Source organism: Aquarana catesbeiana, linkage group LG08, assembly GCF_042186555.1.
Source record: "Aquarana catesbeiana isolate 2022-GZ linkage group LG08, ASM4218655v1, whole genome shotgun sequence".
Classification (NCBI taxonomy): domain Eukaryota; kingdom Metazoa; phylum Chordata; class Amphibia; order Anura; family Ranidae; genus Aquarana; species Aquarana catesbeiana.
In genome coordinates this window covers 306432765-306450114 of record NC_133331.1, presented here as the reverse complement: position 1 = coordinate 306450114, position 17350 = coordinate 306432765, and the positions used below count along the sequence as shown (strand labels likewise).

General features: G+C 41.9%; 1 protein-coding gene across 1 annotated transcript in view; it reads right to left on the bottom strand.

Moving 5' to 3' along the window:
- LOC141106905 (uncharacterized) overlaps window positions 1-17350 on the bottom strand; it is a 38875-nt gene that overhangs the window by 1116 nt on the left and 20409 nt on the right. The window contains exons 8-12 of the mRNA XM_073597834.1: window positions 13658-13801; window positions 13444-13541; window positions 13139-13363; window positions 12888-13038; window positions 11090-11855 (exon numbers count right to left, since the gene is read on the bottom strand). Of these exons, the coding sequence (XP_073453935.1) occupies window positions 11090-11855; window positions 12888-13038; window positions 13139-13363; window positions 13444-13541; window positions 13658-13801 (1384 nt within the window). The remainder of the gene's footprint in view (window positions 1-11089; window positions 11856-12887; window positions 13039-13138; window positions 13364-13443; window positions 13542-13657; window positions 13802-17350) is intronic.

The window sequence follows — 17350 nt, the reverse complement described above, 5'->3', positions numbered from 1 at the left end:
CACATTGGACATGTGAATGAACTCTCTGCTGTGTGAACTCCTTCATGGCTTAAAGAAGATTCATTGGGAAAAGTTGGATCTGTATTGTGAGATCTTGGAGTCCTGGGATGTGATCCATCAGAAGATTCCTCGGGATTAGAGGGATCCATTGATCTTTCCAATTGGAGAGGTCTGTGATGTCTATTATTTGTAATGGGATTTACTTCTGAAGGATGTTGTGTGAAGACATTATCTTCTACGGTATAATCTGGAGATAAAATCTGGAGATGTTCCTCAGAGGTATTCTGGGCATGTTTACCTATTAAAAAGCAATGTTGAAATAAACCTTGTAAGTATTTTTCAAACCTTCCACTCACGATTCATAACAGTTGGTCTAGAACTAAAGATTTTATAAGAGACCAAAAATTATTATTATTATTATTCAGGATTTATATAGCGCCAACAGTTTACGCAGCGCTTTACAATATAAAAAGGGAGACAACACAGTTATAATACAATACAATACAAGAGGATTAAGAGGGCCCTGCTCAGAAGAGTTTACAATCTAATAGGGTGGGGCAGGTGGTACAAAAGGTTGTAACTGTGGGGAATGAGCTGATGGAAGTGGTAGGAGATTAGTTGGAGACGTGATAGGCTTTCCTGAAGAGATGAGTTTTCAGGGATTGCCTGAAGGTAGCAAGAGTAGGGGATAGCCGGATAGATGGAGGTAGCGAGTTCCAGAGGATGGGAGAGGCTCTGGAGAAATCCTGGAGACGAGCATGGGAGGAGGAGATGAGAGCAAATGATGAATAGAAACCAAATAAAGGACGGAATACATTCAAACCACACTGGGAACAGTGTTTGTGCATTAATGACATTGTTACTGTAGGAATGGAGACGGACTTTCCTCCACCTCATTTGCAGGAAACATGACAACAAACTAAATAACAAAGATGGGCCTTTCATATGGTGTACAGTATCTTCTCCTCATTTGTTGGGAACATAACATTATACTGAGGAATGGAGATGGACCTTTCAGATGGTGTACAGTATCTCCTCATTTGTTGGGAAATTGACATTATATTGAGGAATGGAGATGGACCTTTCATATGGTGTACAGTATCTCCTCCTCATTTGTTGGGAACATGACGTTATATTGAGGAATGGAGATGGACCTTTCATATGGTATACAGTATCTCCTCCTCATTTATTGGGAACAAGACATTATAATGAGGAATGAAGATGGATCTTTCATATGGAGTACAGTACCTCCACCTCATTTGTTGGAAAATTGACATTATAGTGAGGAATGGAGATGGACCTTTCATCTGGTGTACAGTATCTCCTCCTCATTTGTTGGGAACAAAACATTGTAATGAGGAATGGAGATGGATCTTTCATATGGTGTACAGTATCTCCTCCTCATTTGTTGTGAACATGATGTTATATTGAGGAATGGAGATGGACCTTTCATATGGTGTACAGTATCTCCTCCTCATTTGTTGGGAAGATGACGTTATACTGAGGAATGGAGATGGACCTTTCAGATGGTGTACAGTATCTCCTCATTTGTTGGGAAATTGACGTTATATTGAGGAACGGAGATGGACCTTTCATATGGTGTACAGTATCTCCTCCTCATTTGTTGGGAACATGACGTTATATTGAGGAACGGAGATGGACCTTTCATATGGTGTACAGTATCTCCTCCTCATTTGTTGGGAACATGACGTTATATTGAGGAATGGAGATGGACCTTTCATATGGTGTACAGTATCTCCTCCTCATTTATTGGGAACAAGACATTATAATGAGGAATGAAGATGGATCTTTCATATGGTGTACAGTATCTCCTCCTCATTTGTTGTGAACATGACGATATAGTGAGGAATGGAGATGGACCTTTCATATGGTGTACAGTATCTCCACCTCATTTGTTGGGAACATGATGTTATATTGAGGAATGGAGATGGACCTTTCATATGGTGTACAGTATCTCCTCCTCATTTGTTGGGAACATGCCAGCATCTGGGGTTTTGGCTATTGCGTTCTCCCTGTCTTTGTCCACCTGCATGGTGATTGATGTGGTCAGTCACCTGTTATAAGCAAGCCAAATGCTCAGTCTCTTGCTTGTGATAGAGAGTGATACATGTGTTGTTCCTGACGGTGTAAGTATCTCCTCCCCATTATTATTTTTCTTTTTTGGTGAATTTGGTAGACATATACCTTGTCTCAACTGATGTAACAATTTAAAATACAAAACAGAAATAAAATTGTAAAAAAATGTGACGTTTCTGCAGTTAGCATTCATTACTTACTTGTGTCCATATGCAGAGAAGATTGCTCCTGTTTACTTTTCATAATCATCTCCCCCTCCTCCATAGACTGATCTCCACTCACCAACGTCTCTTCTTCTTCCTCTTTATCCTCAACTTTGATGTCTTTCAGTTCTTCACCCTAAACCCCAAAGATGACAGAACAAGAAGTTACATAGAAGAATGTCCTCTCATACCTTGGAATTATATTTTAGTTCTAGTTGCTCAGTCCCATCTACCTGACGATGATGAGGGATGGTGTGGTCTTCTTGTGTGGAATCCCCGGAATACAGAGGACGGGGACATCTCTCTGGTGGGTTCCCATTACTGGATCCATCTGTAGGAAACACACACACTGACTGAATACATTGTTTCTATGTGTTTATCAGATGATGGGGGATCTAGGTGGACCCTCCGTACTGCTCTCTCCTTTACAATAAAGTCTCCTCTTACCTGGTGATGTGAGGGGCGGCTGATTGTCCATCATGACGTCCTTGTAGAGATCCTTGTGTCCTTCTAAATACTCCCACTCCTCCATGGAGAAATAGAAAATATTCTGACACCTTTTATGATTCTGACACACACAATGATACACACATCTAGAATCTTCTTAGCACTGTTTTCCTCTGTTGTCAGGCAGTGAGGTGGAAGCACTGTGTTGTCCCATGAAGACAGCTGTTGGGTGTTATTGGCTCGCCAGCTATTTTCTTCACTATTTTATAATCCTGATTAAAAACACAGAAAGTAAAAATTGTTACTCATGACCTCCCATAATCCTCCTCCTCTCTCCCATAAATTCTGTGTTTTTATTACACAGGTAACTGTGATGTCATGTGTCCTCCTAGAATCCTCCTCACATCCACCTGATCTATATAGAGGAGGACTTTCCTCTCTGTTTAAAAATAATACGCTGAGAATTTTCTGGACTGTCCTGGGATGCCTAACGTCTGTGTAATGTAGGATATGTAACATGACATCATAAACCAGAGGCTCTGGATGGACAGTTGGAAAAATGGCTCTATATTTAGGATGTATCTGGTCTATAAACCAGAGGCTCTGGATGGACAGTTGGATAAATGGTTCTATATTTAGAATGTATCTGGTCTATAAACCAGAGGCTCTGGATGGACAGTTGGATAAATCACTCTATATTTAGGATGTATCTGGTCTATAAACCAGAGGCTCCGGATGGACAGTTGGATAAATCACTCTATATTTAGGATGTATCTGGTCTATAAACCAGAGGCTCTGGATGGACAGTTGGATAAATGGTTCTATATTTAGGATGTATCTGGTCTATAAACTAGAGGCTCTGGATGGACAGTTGGATAAATGGCTCTATATTTAGGATGTATCTGGTCTATAAACCAGAGGCTCTGGATGGTCAGTTGGACTAATGGCTCTATATTTAGGATGTATATAGTCTATAAACCAGAGGCTCTGGTTGGACAGTTGGATAAATGGCTCTATATTTAGGATGTATCTGATCTATAAACCAGAGGCTCTGGATGGACAGTTGGATAAATGGTTCTATATTTAGGATTTATCTGGTCTATAAACCAGAGGCTCTTCATGGACAGTTGGATAAATGGCTCTATATTTAGGATGCATCTGGTCGATAAACCAGAGGCTCTGGATGGACAGTTGGATAAATGGTTCTATATTTAGGATGTATCCGGTCTATAAACCAGAGGCTCTGGATGGACAGTTGGATAAATGGCTCTATATTTTGGATGTATCCGGTCTATAAACCAGAGGCTCTGCATGGACAGTTGGATAAATGGCTCTATATTTAGGATGTATCCGGTCTATAAACCAGAGGCTCTGGATGGACAGTTGGATAAATGGCTCTACATTTGGGATGTATCTGGTCTATAAACCAGAGGCTCTGGATTAAAATTTGGATATATTATTACACATAATACAATAGAGAATTCTATGTTTATATATTGTTTTTAGCAGTAGCATCTGCTGGAGATAAAAGACATCACAGTGACTATGGAGGAAGAGGACGGACATGACGGGGGGGTTACTGGGTGTAAATATAAAACAATAGCTTATTACCTCCTCTTCTGCCAGTTCCAGAAATGTCTCCTCTCTACTCATCTCTCACCCGGAACTTCCTGTTTTACTATACATCACTTCCTGTCTTGATCTAGTATGACGTCCTTTGCATTCCACTGACCATAAATGAGATCACCTCCCTCTGCAAAGTGTAAATCTTCAGGCCGTGTTGTCTTTCAATAGTTTGACAGCCAGTTCTTGGTGCTCCCTTTTTTGTTTTGTTGACTTCAGCAAAGCAGTTGATACGGTTCCACATAATGATCTCATAAAGAAGTTGTACGATCTAGGTCTTAACCCTTGGGTGGTTGAGTGGATACGCAGTTGGCTAAAGGATAGATATCTGAGTGTGGTTGTAAATGGGGTTTATTCGGAACAGAGACCAGTCAATGTAAGTGATATGACTAAAGGTTTTGTGGGTAAGGTAAGTCTTTTTGTTGATGACACAAAGGTGTGAAATAGGATTAATATCCGTGGAGGTGTCTGTAACATGAAAGTGTCAGGGCTGGGCTCAGCCCTTCCTTCTCTGAGCTGGCCGCTCAGCTGTCAGATAATTGCCAGCTCCTATCTCTCCACAGTGACTCACCTGTTGATGATATCCTGCTCGTTAGTCCTGCCTACTTAAGCCATCCAGCCCAGATGATCTCTGCCTTCGCCTTGGTCACATCTCTAGAGACGCTCTCCTGTGTTCCTGTTAAAGACTTGCTTAGCTGACATTCCTTCTGGCTCCAGATCCTGCTTGCTGTTCTACTACGCTCATCTCTGGCTCCCTGACGTTTTGGCTTGTTTGACTATGCGTTCTGGTTCCTGAACTCTGGCTATGTTTTGACTACGTTTACCTTTTTATTATTATTATTAAACAAGTGTGATTTAACTGTACTTCTGCCTCAGTCTGATTCATGGTTTCTGACAGGAAGATGATTTGGGCTTGCTGGAACATTGGTCAAAGCAGTGGAAACTCCAGTCAGTTTAGTGTTTCTAAATGTAAAATAATGCATCTAGGAAAAAATAATCCTTTGCTACAGTACAATATTGGGGGCACAGTGTTGGCCAGAACTACAGAGGAAATTCCTCTATATAGATCTTTTATATCACTAGAGGGATCAACAGCAGGAGGGAAGAGGTCTCAATTCCTGTATATAGATCTTTATATCACTAGAGGGGTCAGCAGCAAGAGGAAGGGGGTCCTGATTCCTCAATATAGATCTTTATATCACTAGAGGGGTCAGCAGCAAGAGGAAGGGGGTCCTGATTCCTCTATATAGATCTTTAGGTATCACTTGAAGGTTTTCCAACAGGAGGAAGGAGGTCCTGATTCCTCTATATAGATCTTTATATCACTAGAGGGATCACCAGCAGGGGGAAGACGCCAACATGGCAGCATACTAGTTATAGAGCTCCGCCTCTCGACCACTCCCTCAGGACCAGTGAATAGCATTAAAAAATAACTAGTAAGCCGCACCCCCCCCCCATTCTTCTTTTTTTCCCTCATACATCCACGCACCAGTGAAGAGTAAGCAGTTCTATGTCCCCACCTCTGCCTCAGTGCAGTAGCCATCTGGGTTTAGTTTCTTCCAGGGCGAAGTCCCAGCGCTCGGACTGCTAAGTGCGTTAATAGCCTGGGAACCCCTTCTGTGGGTCTTGATGGGGTCCTGCAGTGTTTCCTCGTTATTAACGGAATCTGCCATCATGAAAGTGTCTCTGAGCTGAGGCCTGGGGGGGGGGGGGGGGGGGGCAGCTAGTTCATTCCTTTTTTTTTTTTTTTTTTTTGGTTCCTTGCACCATACAGGGCTATCTATACCTTTTATTCTTTCTGTCTCCTCTCACATGTGTTCTCCCTTACCTTGGTCTGTTTCTCTTTTGAGTGTCTCCCATGTGTCTATTTTTGTTAGTGTTCTGTTCCCCTCTTGTTTGCACATGTGGAGATCTAGGACAGTGCTGCTTTTCTTTTGGCCAGGGTGCCCTTGATGACATAATTGGGCTGTTCCGGCCATTGGGAGTTCAGGCCGCCATCTTGCTTATGGGCAAAAGTTCCCTTTTGCCAGCAAGAGCACTCTGCACCCCCTACTGATTTTTAACAGGTAGGACACCAAAAATAAATAAATAAAAAAGAGAAATGCATATATATTAATTTATTTATTACTTTTGGTTTTAAAAAAGAGAAATGTGTGTATATATTAATTTATTTCTGTTTTAAAAAAAAATAAACTTTTATTTTTTTTCTGTTTTTTTATGAAGGCAAATTTTATTTTTTCTTCTCTCTCTTTCATGTCAAAAGCCTTTCACTCTCTAGTGCTATTTTCCTTCCTGGCTATTCTCATTTCAGCTGGCCACCCTATTTGTCCTCAAGCCATCAGTCAGTCACCGCTTATGCAAAAAAGACCCTCAAATTCAAAGGTGCAGGACCATCGTGTTGGTAAGTTTGCAGGAAAAGAGTGCCTCCTTATGCAGATTGCTTAGAGTTTTTTTCAGCCCCGCATGCTCATGCTCTCAAAAATCAAGAGCCAGGGAAAGGCGGACGGTCTTCATAAAAGCGTAGCCCTCCATTTTTGGAGGGCTACTCACTCAAGGGAAAAAGTTCCAAGAAAGAGGTCTTATCACCTCTTCCCCAGAGCAATGCCAGCACCCCAGCAAGAGTCCTGCAGGGCCTGTGGTGCTGCGCCTGTACCCAATCGGCTGGTGAGTAAAGACTGCCCAGAGGAATTTGCAGTTAACAGGTAACACCAATTGTCTTTATTATTTATGGTGCGAGATTCTATTTTGAACTCACTTCAATTATCCCGGCCAGGCAGCCCCCATCTAGAAGAGCATCCTGGCACCTTGGAATGTGGTGCTCAACCACTCAGTTCTGGCGAGTGGGAAGCCTGCAGGTAATAGTAGCTCCTCTTCATCAGAGGAAGATCCGGAGCTGCTTGTTTTCATTTTTTTTTCCTTCGTGGAACAGTGTATCCAGGTGGGCATGCAGACCATTAAATGGGTAAAGAGACAAACTCATATTACCCTTTCTTCAAAATGGATATCCCTTCTCCGTTTATGGAAGACATTTAATCAGAGGGATGGCAAAGCCTGGAGAGAGTCTCTCCTTTGATTGTCTTTACAAGTTTTATCCCTGTCAGAGACCGGATATAGCATCACTGAAATCCACTGCTCCTCCTCCAGACTATTTCTCTCCCACAAAGCTGCCAACTAGCTAACTAGTTTTTTTATGCTATTCACTGGTCCTGAGGGAGTGGTCAAGAGGTGGAGCTCCATCACTAGTATGCTGCTATGGTTTGGTGTCAGGAAAGGAAAATTACGGTAAGTATTTGATACAATTTTCTGTTATATCACTAGAGGGATCCCCAGCAGGAGGAATGAGGTTCTGATTCCTCCATATAGATCTTTATATCACTAGAGGGATCACCACCAGGAGGAAGGAGGTCCTGATTCCTCTATATAGATCTTTATATCACTAGAGAGGTCACCAGCAGGAGGAAGAAGGTCCTGATTCCTCTATATAGATCTTTATATCACCAGAGGGGTCACCAGCAGAAGGAAGGAGGTCCTGATTCCTCTATATAGATCTTTATATCACTATAGGGATCACCAGCAGGAGGAAGGAGGTCCTGATTCCTCTATATAGATCTTTATATCACTAGAAGGATCACCAGCCGGAGGAAGGAGGTCCTGATTCCTCTATATAGATCTTTATATCACGAGAAGAATCACCAGCCGGAGGAAGGAGGTCCTGATTCCTCTATATAGATCTTTATATCAATAGAGAGGTCACCAGCAGGAGGAAGGAGGTCCTGATTCCTCTATATAGATCTTTATATCACTAGAAGGATCACCAGCCGGAGGAAGGAGGTCCTGATTCCTCTATATAGATCTGTATATCACTAGAGGGATCACCACCAGGAGGGAGGAGGTCCTGATTCCTCTATATAGATCTTTATATCACTAGAGGGGTCACCAGCAGGAGGAAGGAGGTCCTGATTCCTCCATATAGATCTTTATATCACTAGAGGGATCACCAGGAGGAGGAAGGAGGTCCTGATTCTTCTATATAGATCTTTATATCACTAGAGGGGTCACCAGCAGGAGGAAGGAGGTCCTGATTCCTCTATATAGATCTTTATATCACTAGAGGGATCACCATCAGGAGGAAGGAGGTCCTGATTCCTCAATATAGATCTTTATATCACTAGAGGGATCACCAGGAGGAGGAAGGAGGTCCTGATTCCTCTATATAGATCTTTATATCACTAGAGGGGTCACCAGCAGGAGGAAGGAGGTCCTGATTCCTCTATATAGATCTTTAAATCACTAGAGGGATCACCAGCAGGAGGAAGGAGGTCCTGATTCCTCTATATAGATCTTTATATCACTAGAGGGGTCACCAGCAGGAGGAAGGAGGTCCTGATTCCTTCATACAGATCTTTAGTTATCACTGAAGGGATCACCAGCAGGAGGAAGGAGGTTCTTTTTTTATGCTATTCACTGGTCCTGAGGGAGTGGTCAAGAGGTGGAGCTCCATCACTAGTATGCTGCTATGGTTTGGCGTCAGGAAAGGAAAATTATGGTAAGTATTTGATACAATTTTCCGTTATATCACTAGAGAGATCACCAGCAGGAGGAAGGAGGTCCTGATTCCTCTATATAGATCTTTATATCACTAGAGGGATCACCAGCAGGAGGAAGGAGGTCCTGATTCCTCTATATAGATCTTTATATCACTAGAGGGATCACCATCAGGAGGAAGGAGGTCCTGATTCCTCAATATAGATCTTTATATCACTAGAGGGATCACCAGGAGGAGGAAGGAGGTCCTGATTCCTCTATATAGATCTTTATATCACTAGAGGGGTCACCAGCAGGAGGAAGGAGGTCCTGATTCCTTCATACAGATCTTTAGTTATCACTGAAGGGATCACCAGCAGGAGGAAGGAGGTTCTTTTTTTATGCTATTCACTGGTCCTGAGGGAGTGGTCAAGAGGTGGAGCTCCATCACTAGTATGCTGCTATGGTTTGGCGTCAGGAAAGGAAAATTATGGTAAGTATTTGATACAATTTTCCGTTATATCACTAGAGAGATCACCAGCAGGAGGAAGGAGGTCCTGATTCCTCTATATAGATCTTTATATCACTAGAGGGATCACCAGCAGGAGGAAGGAGGTCCTGATTCCTCTATATAGATCTTTATATCACTAGAGGGATCACCAGCAGGAGGAAGGAGGTCCTGATTCCTCTATATAGATGTTTATATCACTAGAGGGATCACCAACCAGAGGAAGGAGGTCCTGATTCTTCTATATAGATCTTTATATCACTAGAGGGATCGCCAGCCAGAGGAAGGAGGTCCTGATTCCTCTATATAGATGTTTATATCGCTAGAGGGATCACCAGCCAGAGGAAGGAGGTCCTGATTCTTCTATATAGATCTTTATATCACTAGAGGGATCACCAGCAGGAGGAAGGAGGTCCTGATTCCTCTATATAGATCTTTATATCACTAGAGGGATCACCAGCAGGAGGAAGGAGGTCCTGATTCCTCTATATAGATGTTTATATCACTAGAGGGATCACCAACCAGAGGAAGGAGGTCCTGATTCTTCTATATAGATCTTTATATCACTAGAGGGATCGCCAGCCAGAGGAAGGAGGTCCTGATTCCTCTATATAGATGTTTATATCGCTAGAGGGATCACCAGCCAGAGGAAGGAGGTCCTGATTCCTCTATATAGATCTTTATATCACTAGAGGGATCACCAGCAGGAGGAAGGAGGTCCTGATTCTTCTATATAGATCTTTATATCACTAGAGGGATCACCAGCAGGAGGAAGGAGGTCCTGATTCCTCTATATAGATCTTTATATCACTAGAGGGATCACCAACCAGAGGAAGGAGGTCCTGATTCTTCTATATAGATCTTTATATCACTAGAGGGATCACCAGCCAGAGGAAGGAGGTCCTGATTCCCCTATATAGATCCTTGGTTAGGCCTCATTTAGAATACTGTGTCCATTTCTGGAGACCAGACCTGGATGCTCAGTGTGCAAATATTTAATCACCAATTAGCTAAATATTATCGTAATATCCCAAAAAACTCAGAACAGAATAATATTATTATTGAAACCACACAGGATGTATATATCACCAATGGTTTTCACAGCATTTTACAATATATAGGGAGACAGTACAGGTAAAATAAAATTCCATATACGAGGATTAGGAGGGTCCTGCTCACAGGAGCTTACAATCTAAAGGGCGGGGGAAGTGATACAAACGGGTAATACCTGTGAAAGGGATAAGCTGATAGAGAAATAAAAAGTTCAGTTATTAGGTGGAGGTGGAGATGAATTTTTAACAAATGAAACGTTTCCCGCACACTCAACAAGGATGACGTTCACTTTGGTGTTTATGAAGGTCTCCTTTGTGACGGAAACATTTCCCACACCCTTAACACAAATTAAGGACGCTCACCCCTGTGAGTTCTCTGATGTGTGAGAAGCACTTTTTTTTGAGTGAAACATTTCCCGCACTCTGAACATGAATAAGGACGTTCGCCCGTGTGAGTTCTCAGATGTTTAAGAAGATCTCCTTTCTGAATGAAACGCTTCCCGCACTCTGAACATGAATAAGGACGCTCACCTGTGTGAATTCCAAGGTGTATTGTAACGTGTTCTTTCTGTCGAAAGGATTTCCCGCACTCCGAACATGAATAGCGACGCTCACCCGTGTGACTTCTTTCGTGCTTAACGAGATCTCCTTTGTGAATGAAACACTTCCCGCACTCTGAACACGAATGGGGACGCTCACCTGTGTGACTTTTCTGGTGTGTAACGAGTACTTGTTTTTGAGTGAAACATTTCCCGCACTCTGAACACGAAAAGGGACGTTCGCCCGTGTGAATTCTCTGATGTTTAAGAAGGTCTCCTTTCTGAATGAAACATTTCCCGCACTCTGAACATGAAAAGGGACGCTCGTCCATGTGAATTTTCTGGTGTCTCAAAAGGTCTGCTTTCTGAATGAAGGATTTGCCGCACTCTGTACATGCATAGGAGCGCTCACCTGTGTGAATTTTCTGATGTTGAAGAAGGTGTTCTTTATGAGCGAAACATTTCCCGCACTCTGAACATGAATGGGGACGTTCCCCGGTGTGACTTTTTTTGTGTCTAAGAAGTGCCCAGTTTTTTGTAAAGGATTTCCCACACAATGAACATGAGAAGGAACTCCCTCCTGTGTGAATCTCTTCCTGGTTTAGAGAAGATTCATTGGAAAAAGTTGGATTTATTAAAGTATCTATATTGTGAGATCTTGGAGTCCTGGGATGTGATTCATCAGAAGATTCCTCGGGATTAGAGGGATCCATTGATCTTTCCAATTGGAGAGTTCTGTGATGTCTATTATCTGTAATGGGATTTACTTCTGAAGGATGTTGTGTGAAGCCAATATCTTCTACAGTATAATCTGGAGATAAAATCTGGAGATGTTCCTCAGAGGTATTCTGGGCATGTTTACCTATTAAAAAGCAGTTTTAAAATAAATCTAAGCGTTTTTAAAACCTTTCATTTAGGATTCAAGTTGGTCTAGAACAAAATATTTTTTAAGATTTCTGACAGAGAACTGGATACAATTAGGACCAAAGGTTTAGAAATGGAGATGGACCTTCCATATGGTGTACAGTATCTCCTCCTCATTTGTTGGGAACATGACGTTATATTGAGGAATGGAGATGGACCTTTCATATGGTATACAGTATCTCCACCTCATTTGTTGGGAACATGACATTATATTGAGGAATGGAGATGGACCTTTCATATGGTATACAGTATCTCCTCCTCATTTGTTGGGAACATGACATTATATTGAGGAATGGAGATGGACCTTTCATATGGTGTACAGTATCTCCACCTCATTTGTTGGGAACATGACATTATATTGAGGAATGGAGATGGACCTTTCATATGGTGTACAGTATCTCCTCCTCATTTGTTGGGAACATGACATTATATTGAGGAATGGAGATGGACCTTTCATATGGTGTACAGTATCTCCACCTCATTTGTTTGGAACATGACGTTATATTGAGGAATGGAGATGGACCTTTCATATGGTATACAGTATCTCCTCCTCATTTGTTGGGAACATGACATTATATTGAGGAATGGAGATGGACCTTTCATATGGTGTACAGTATCTCCACCTCATTTGTTGGGAACATGACATTATATTGAGGAATGGAGATGGACCTTTCATATGGTGTACAGTATCTCCTCCTCATTTGTTGGGAACATTGGTAGTGATGTAAATATGATTGTTTACTCTCAGGGGACTAGGGGTTATTTTTTTATATGGTGTACAATAACCCCAATACACAGGCCATGGGGTGGGTACATTGATGATGATTGTTGTTTTTTACTGTCAGCAGTTAATTTTGAAAAAGACATATACCTTTTCTCAATTAATGTAACAATTTTTAAAACATACTTTTTGCGAAGAGAAATAAAATAAAAATGTGAACTATTTCTGCATTTACTGTTTATGACTTACTTGTGTCCATATGTAGAGAGGATTCCTCCTGTTTACTTTCCATAATCATCTCCCCCTCCTCCATAGACTGCTGATCTCCACTCACCAACCTCTCTTCTTCTTCTTCTTCCTCCTCTTTAACCTCAACTTTGATGATTTTCAGTTCTTCAAACTAACCCCCCCCCCAAAAAAATAGAACAAGAAGTTAGATAGAAGATGTCCTCTCTTAAATTGAAAATATTTTTGAGTTCTAGTTGCTCAGTCCCACCTACCTGATGATGGTGAGGGATGGTGTGATCTTCCTGTGTGGAATCCCGGGAATACAGAGGACGGGGAAATCTCTCTGGTGGGTTTCTGTAATTAGGTGGTTCCATCATAATGTGCTTGTAGAGATCCTCATGCACTTCAAAAAGCTCCTTCGTTGCACTACGCTCCTCATCCTCCTCTTTATACTCTTCTTTAACAACAACCATATTATATTCTCCAAGGTTTCCACTCTGAATATATAATAAAATATTCAATGTAACAAACATGCATGTATATAAATCATAGCTACCAATAATCATTAATCACCTACCTGATGATGATGAGGGATGGTGTGATCTTCCTGTGTAGAATCCCAGGAATACAGAGGACGGGGACATCTCTCTGGTGGGTTCCCATTACTGGATCCATCTGTAGGAAACACACACACTGACTGAATACATTGTTTCTATGTGTTTATCAGATGATGGGGGATCTAGGTGGACCCTCCGTACTGCGCTCTCCTTTACAATAAAGTCTCCTCTTACCCGGTGATGTGAGGGGCGGCTGATTGTCCATCATGACGTCCTTGTAGAGATCCTTGTGTCCTTCTAAATACTCCCACTCCTCCATGGAGAAATAGACAGTGACATCCTGACACCTTATAGGAACCTGACACACACAATGATACAGTCACCTACAATCTTCTTGCCACTGGTTACCTCTGTCATCAGGCACTGTGGTTGAGACACTGTGATGGGTGATGTCCTATGTAGACAGTAGAAGAAAAAATTATCACTCATGACCTCCCATAATCCTCCTCATCTCTGCCTTAGGTCTGTATTTTTATTACAGAGCTAACTGTGATGTCATGTGACCTCCTAGAATCCTCCTCACATCCACCTGATCTATATAGAGTAGGACTTTCCTCTCGGTTAACAAATGATAAGCTGAGATATATCTGGACTATCCTGGGATAAATAATATCTGTATGATGGAGGATATGTAACATGTAATTGTTGTGTGCACAGCGGCCGGGAATGTCTATATTGTGAGCCCCGTCCTATTATTGTCACTGGACACGGCATGTACTGTACACATTGATGTCAACCTGACAGCCAACTCCACCAAAATAGGTCTGGGTGTATCTGTGCTGTGGGAAGCAGCTCTACATGTACAGTTGGATATATGGTTCTATATTTAGGATGTATCCGGTCTATAAACCAGAGGTTCTGGATGGACAGTTGGATAAATGGTTCTATATTTAGGATGTATTTGGTCTATAAACCAGAGGCTCTGGATGGACAGTTGGATAAACAGCTCTATATTTGGGATGTATCCGGTCTATAAACCAGAGGCTCTGGATGGACAGTTGGATAAACAGCTCTATATTTGGGATGTATCCGGTCTATAAACCAGAGGCTCTGGATGGACAGTTGGATAAATGGTTCTATATTTAGGATGTATCCAGTCTATAAACCAGAGGCTCTGGATGGACAGTTAGATAAATGGCTCTATATTTAGGATGTATCCGGTCTATAAACCAGAGGCTCTGGATGGACAGTTGGATAAATGGTTCTATATTTAGGATGTATCCGGTCTATAAACCAGAGGCTCTGGATGGACAGTTGGATAAAGATAAATAGCTCTCTCTCTCTCTATGCAATAAATATATTTTTCGATCATCTGTTGGAGATAAAAGACATCACAGTGACTATGGAGGAAGAGGACGGACATGACGGGAGGGGGGTTTACTGGGTGTAAATACAAAATATTATCTCATTACCTTCTCTGCTGCCAGTTATAGCAATGTCTCCTCTCTACTTCCTCCCAACTCTTCTCTCACCTGGAACTTCCTGTTTATACTATGACATCACTTCCTGCATGTCCCTCTTATCACTTCCTGTCTTTGCGTTCCACTGACAATACATAGAATTAGAGTTCTTTTCGATAAATTTTCCACAATAATATACAATATATATTTTAATATAAATATAAAATAATATATTTTATATTTTAATGTATTTAAAGCAGAACTTTACCCGTAACAACTTGATTAAAAAAAACAATGTTCCTTAGCAAGAAACATACATTCCACATTAATAATTATGCTGCCAAAATGAATTGTGCTGTAAATTGCCTCCAGCATTGTTCCTGTTTCTTCTTCCTGGAGGCTGCCATTTTGTTGAATCCCAGAGCCCCTGAGCAGCAGTAAACCTTTAGGCTGTCAGCAGATTGGCCTCTACATATTATTATATATGGTCCTCCAGCTGTTGTGGAATTAGAAATCCCATGAAGCATTGCAAAGCTGATATTTTTCAAGCATGACTCCCAAAGACAGAAGCATGATGGGAATTGTAGTTTGGCAATAGCTGGAGGGCCACAGGTTGAGCACCCATGATATACTTTGGACCAAAGTGATGGAGAGAAAAAAAAGCAACTTTGTAGAGGGACTAAAATTTGACAAAGGACAACATTACTAAGAAGAGGAGGTTGCGGAGATACAGTATGATAAATTGTTCTCCATGGAAAAAGGGTGCCAAGGGTGACGAGACAAAAGGTAGCCATTTTGTATCATCAGCATCTTCCCAAAGCAGGTATTCTGGAGCAGAGAGATGTTTCCAGATGTTCAGTCCAAGTTCTCCTATAGAAGTAGAACCCACCAAAGTGAGGATGAGAAAGGTATGGGAACATCCAGCTTTTTTTGCCCTATTGATACTAGGAGGACATGTTCATCACCTCTGTTGGCTCAGAACCCACTGGGACCCTGGTGCACCCATTTACAGTACAGAGGAGTCTTATCAGAAGTGGTCTTCAAGAAAGCAACCACAATACCAACTCTCACCAATACAAAAAAGAAAAGAGAAAGAGAAATACCTGAATTAGGTTTTTTTAGAGTGATGCAGCTAGAAGCGTTTATTAAATCAAAATCTAATATGTATACAGAAGTAAAAGCATTGACCCGGTTTGAGGAGATGTGTTTGAAGGGAGAAACAATGAGACATCCATTGTCCTATTTCTATACTGTATTGACGGGAATAGAATCGCCTCAGGAACTAACTTTCCTACAAGCGTGGGAGAGAGACTTAGGAACATCATTCTCCCAAGAACAGAAGAATAGGATCTTAGTTTTTAATCAAAAGGCATCAGTAGCAAGCAGATATCAGGAGGGGGGATATAAAATCCTTACCAGATGGTATAGGATGCCGAATGTGCTACATCGGATTTACCCCCAGGTGTCAGAGACATGTTGGAGATGTCATGAAGAAGAAGGGACAATTCTACATATCTTCTGGGAATGTACGAGAATAAGAGAGTTCTGGGAAATGGTTGCAGAAACTACTAAAACAATAACAGGATTCTCCTTGGGAAATAATCCGGCAACTTTTTTACTGCTAGATTTCCCGTTATCAGCGGAAAAATTTAAAAACTCGCTGCTGAGACACCTTTTAACAGCAGCTAGGGCATGTATCCCTGCTCTGTGGAAAAAAGACAGCTCTCCAACTAGGGCACAATGGTTGGCCAGAATTGCAGAAATACAACAAATGGAAAATCTTACTTTGACAATGAAAGACCAAGATGAGAAGTACCAGACAACATGGGCCCCATATTTGGACTATAGGGAGAGAAGGGACTGAAGTGGGGAGAGATGGAGGGGAGGGGAGAGGGAGGGGTCGAGAGGAGGTCCTTTTTTTTTTTTTTTTTTTTTTTTTTTATTATTACTCCAGGATAGGGAGGGGGTAAAAGGGGATTTTTTTTTTTTTTTTTGGAGCAATGGGTTAATAGTAGAAAAAGGGAATTCACAAGGAATTAAAGTGTCAATTAAAGGTAACATATGATGAGCAGGAGGCGGGACCGGATGTGGATGGAGGAGTGAGTCAGTGAGGAGCGGCGTGAGTGCTCTCCCCACCCCACCTATAGCCTGGTAAAGCTCAAGAGTACATGGCCGAAGGTATCCACTGGTAGCTATGTGGATTCGCTACCCGTTACCGGTAACCCATTACATGCTACCTGCTGTTGCCTGAAACCAGCTGATGCGACTTGCAGATCGGTGATATGAATGCCCGTATGCCGTGTGCCCCTACCTGAAGTGGTGCCTTCTCCCCTAAGTAGCTGAGGTGCTCTCCCCTTCAATATCGTCGGGCCCCCCTGCCGCTTGCCAGATCTCGCTGGAACTGGAGCTGTGTGAGACCCGGAAGTGAAGCCGCAATACACGGGAACAGTCAAGACACTCACAGTAA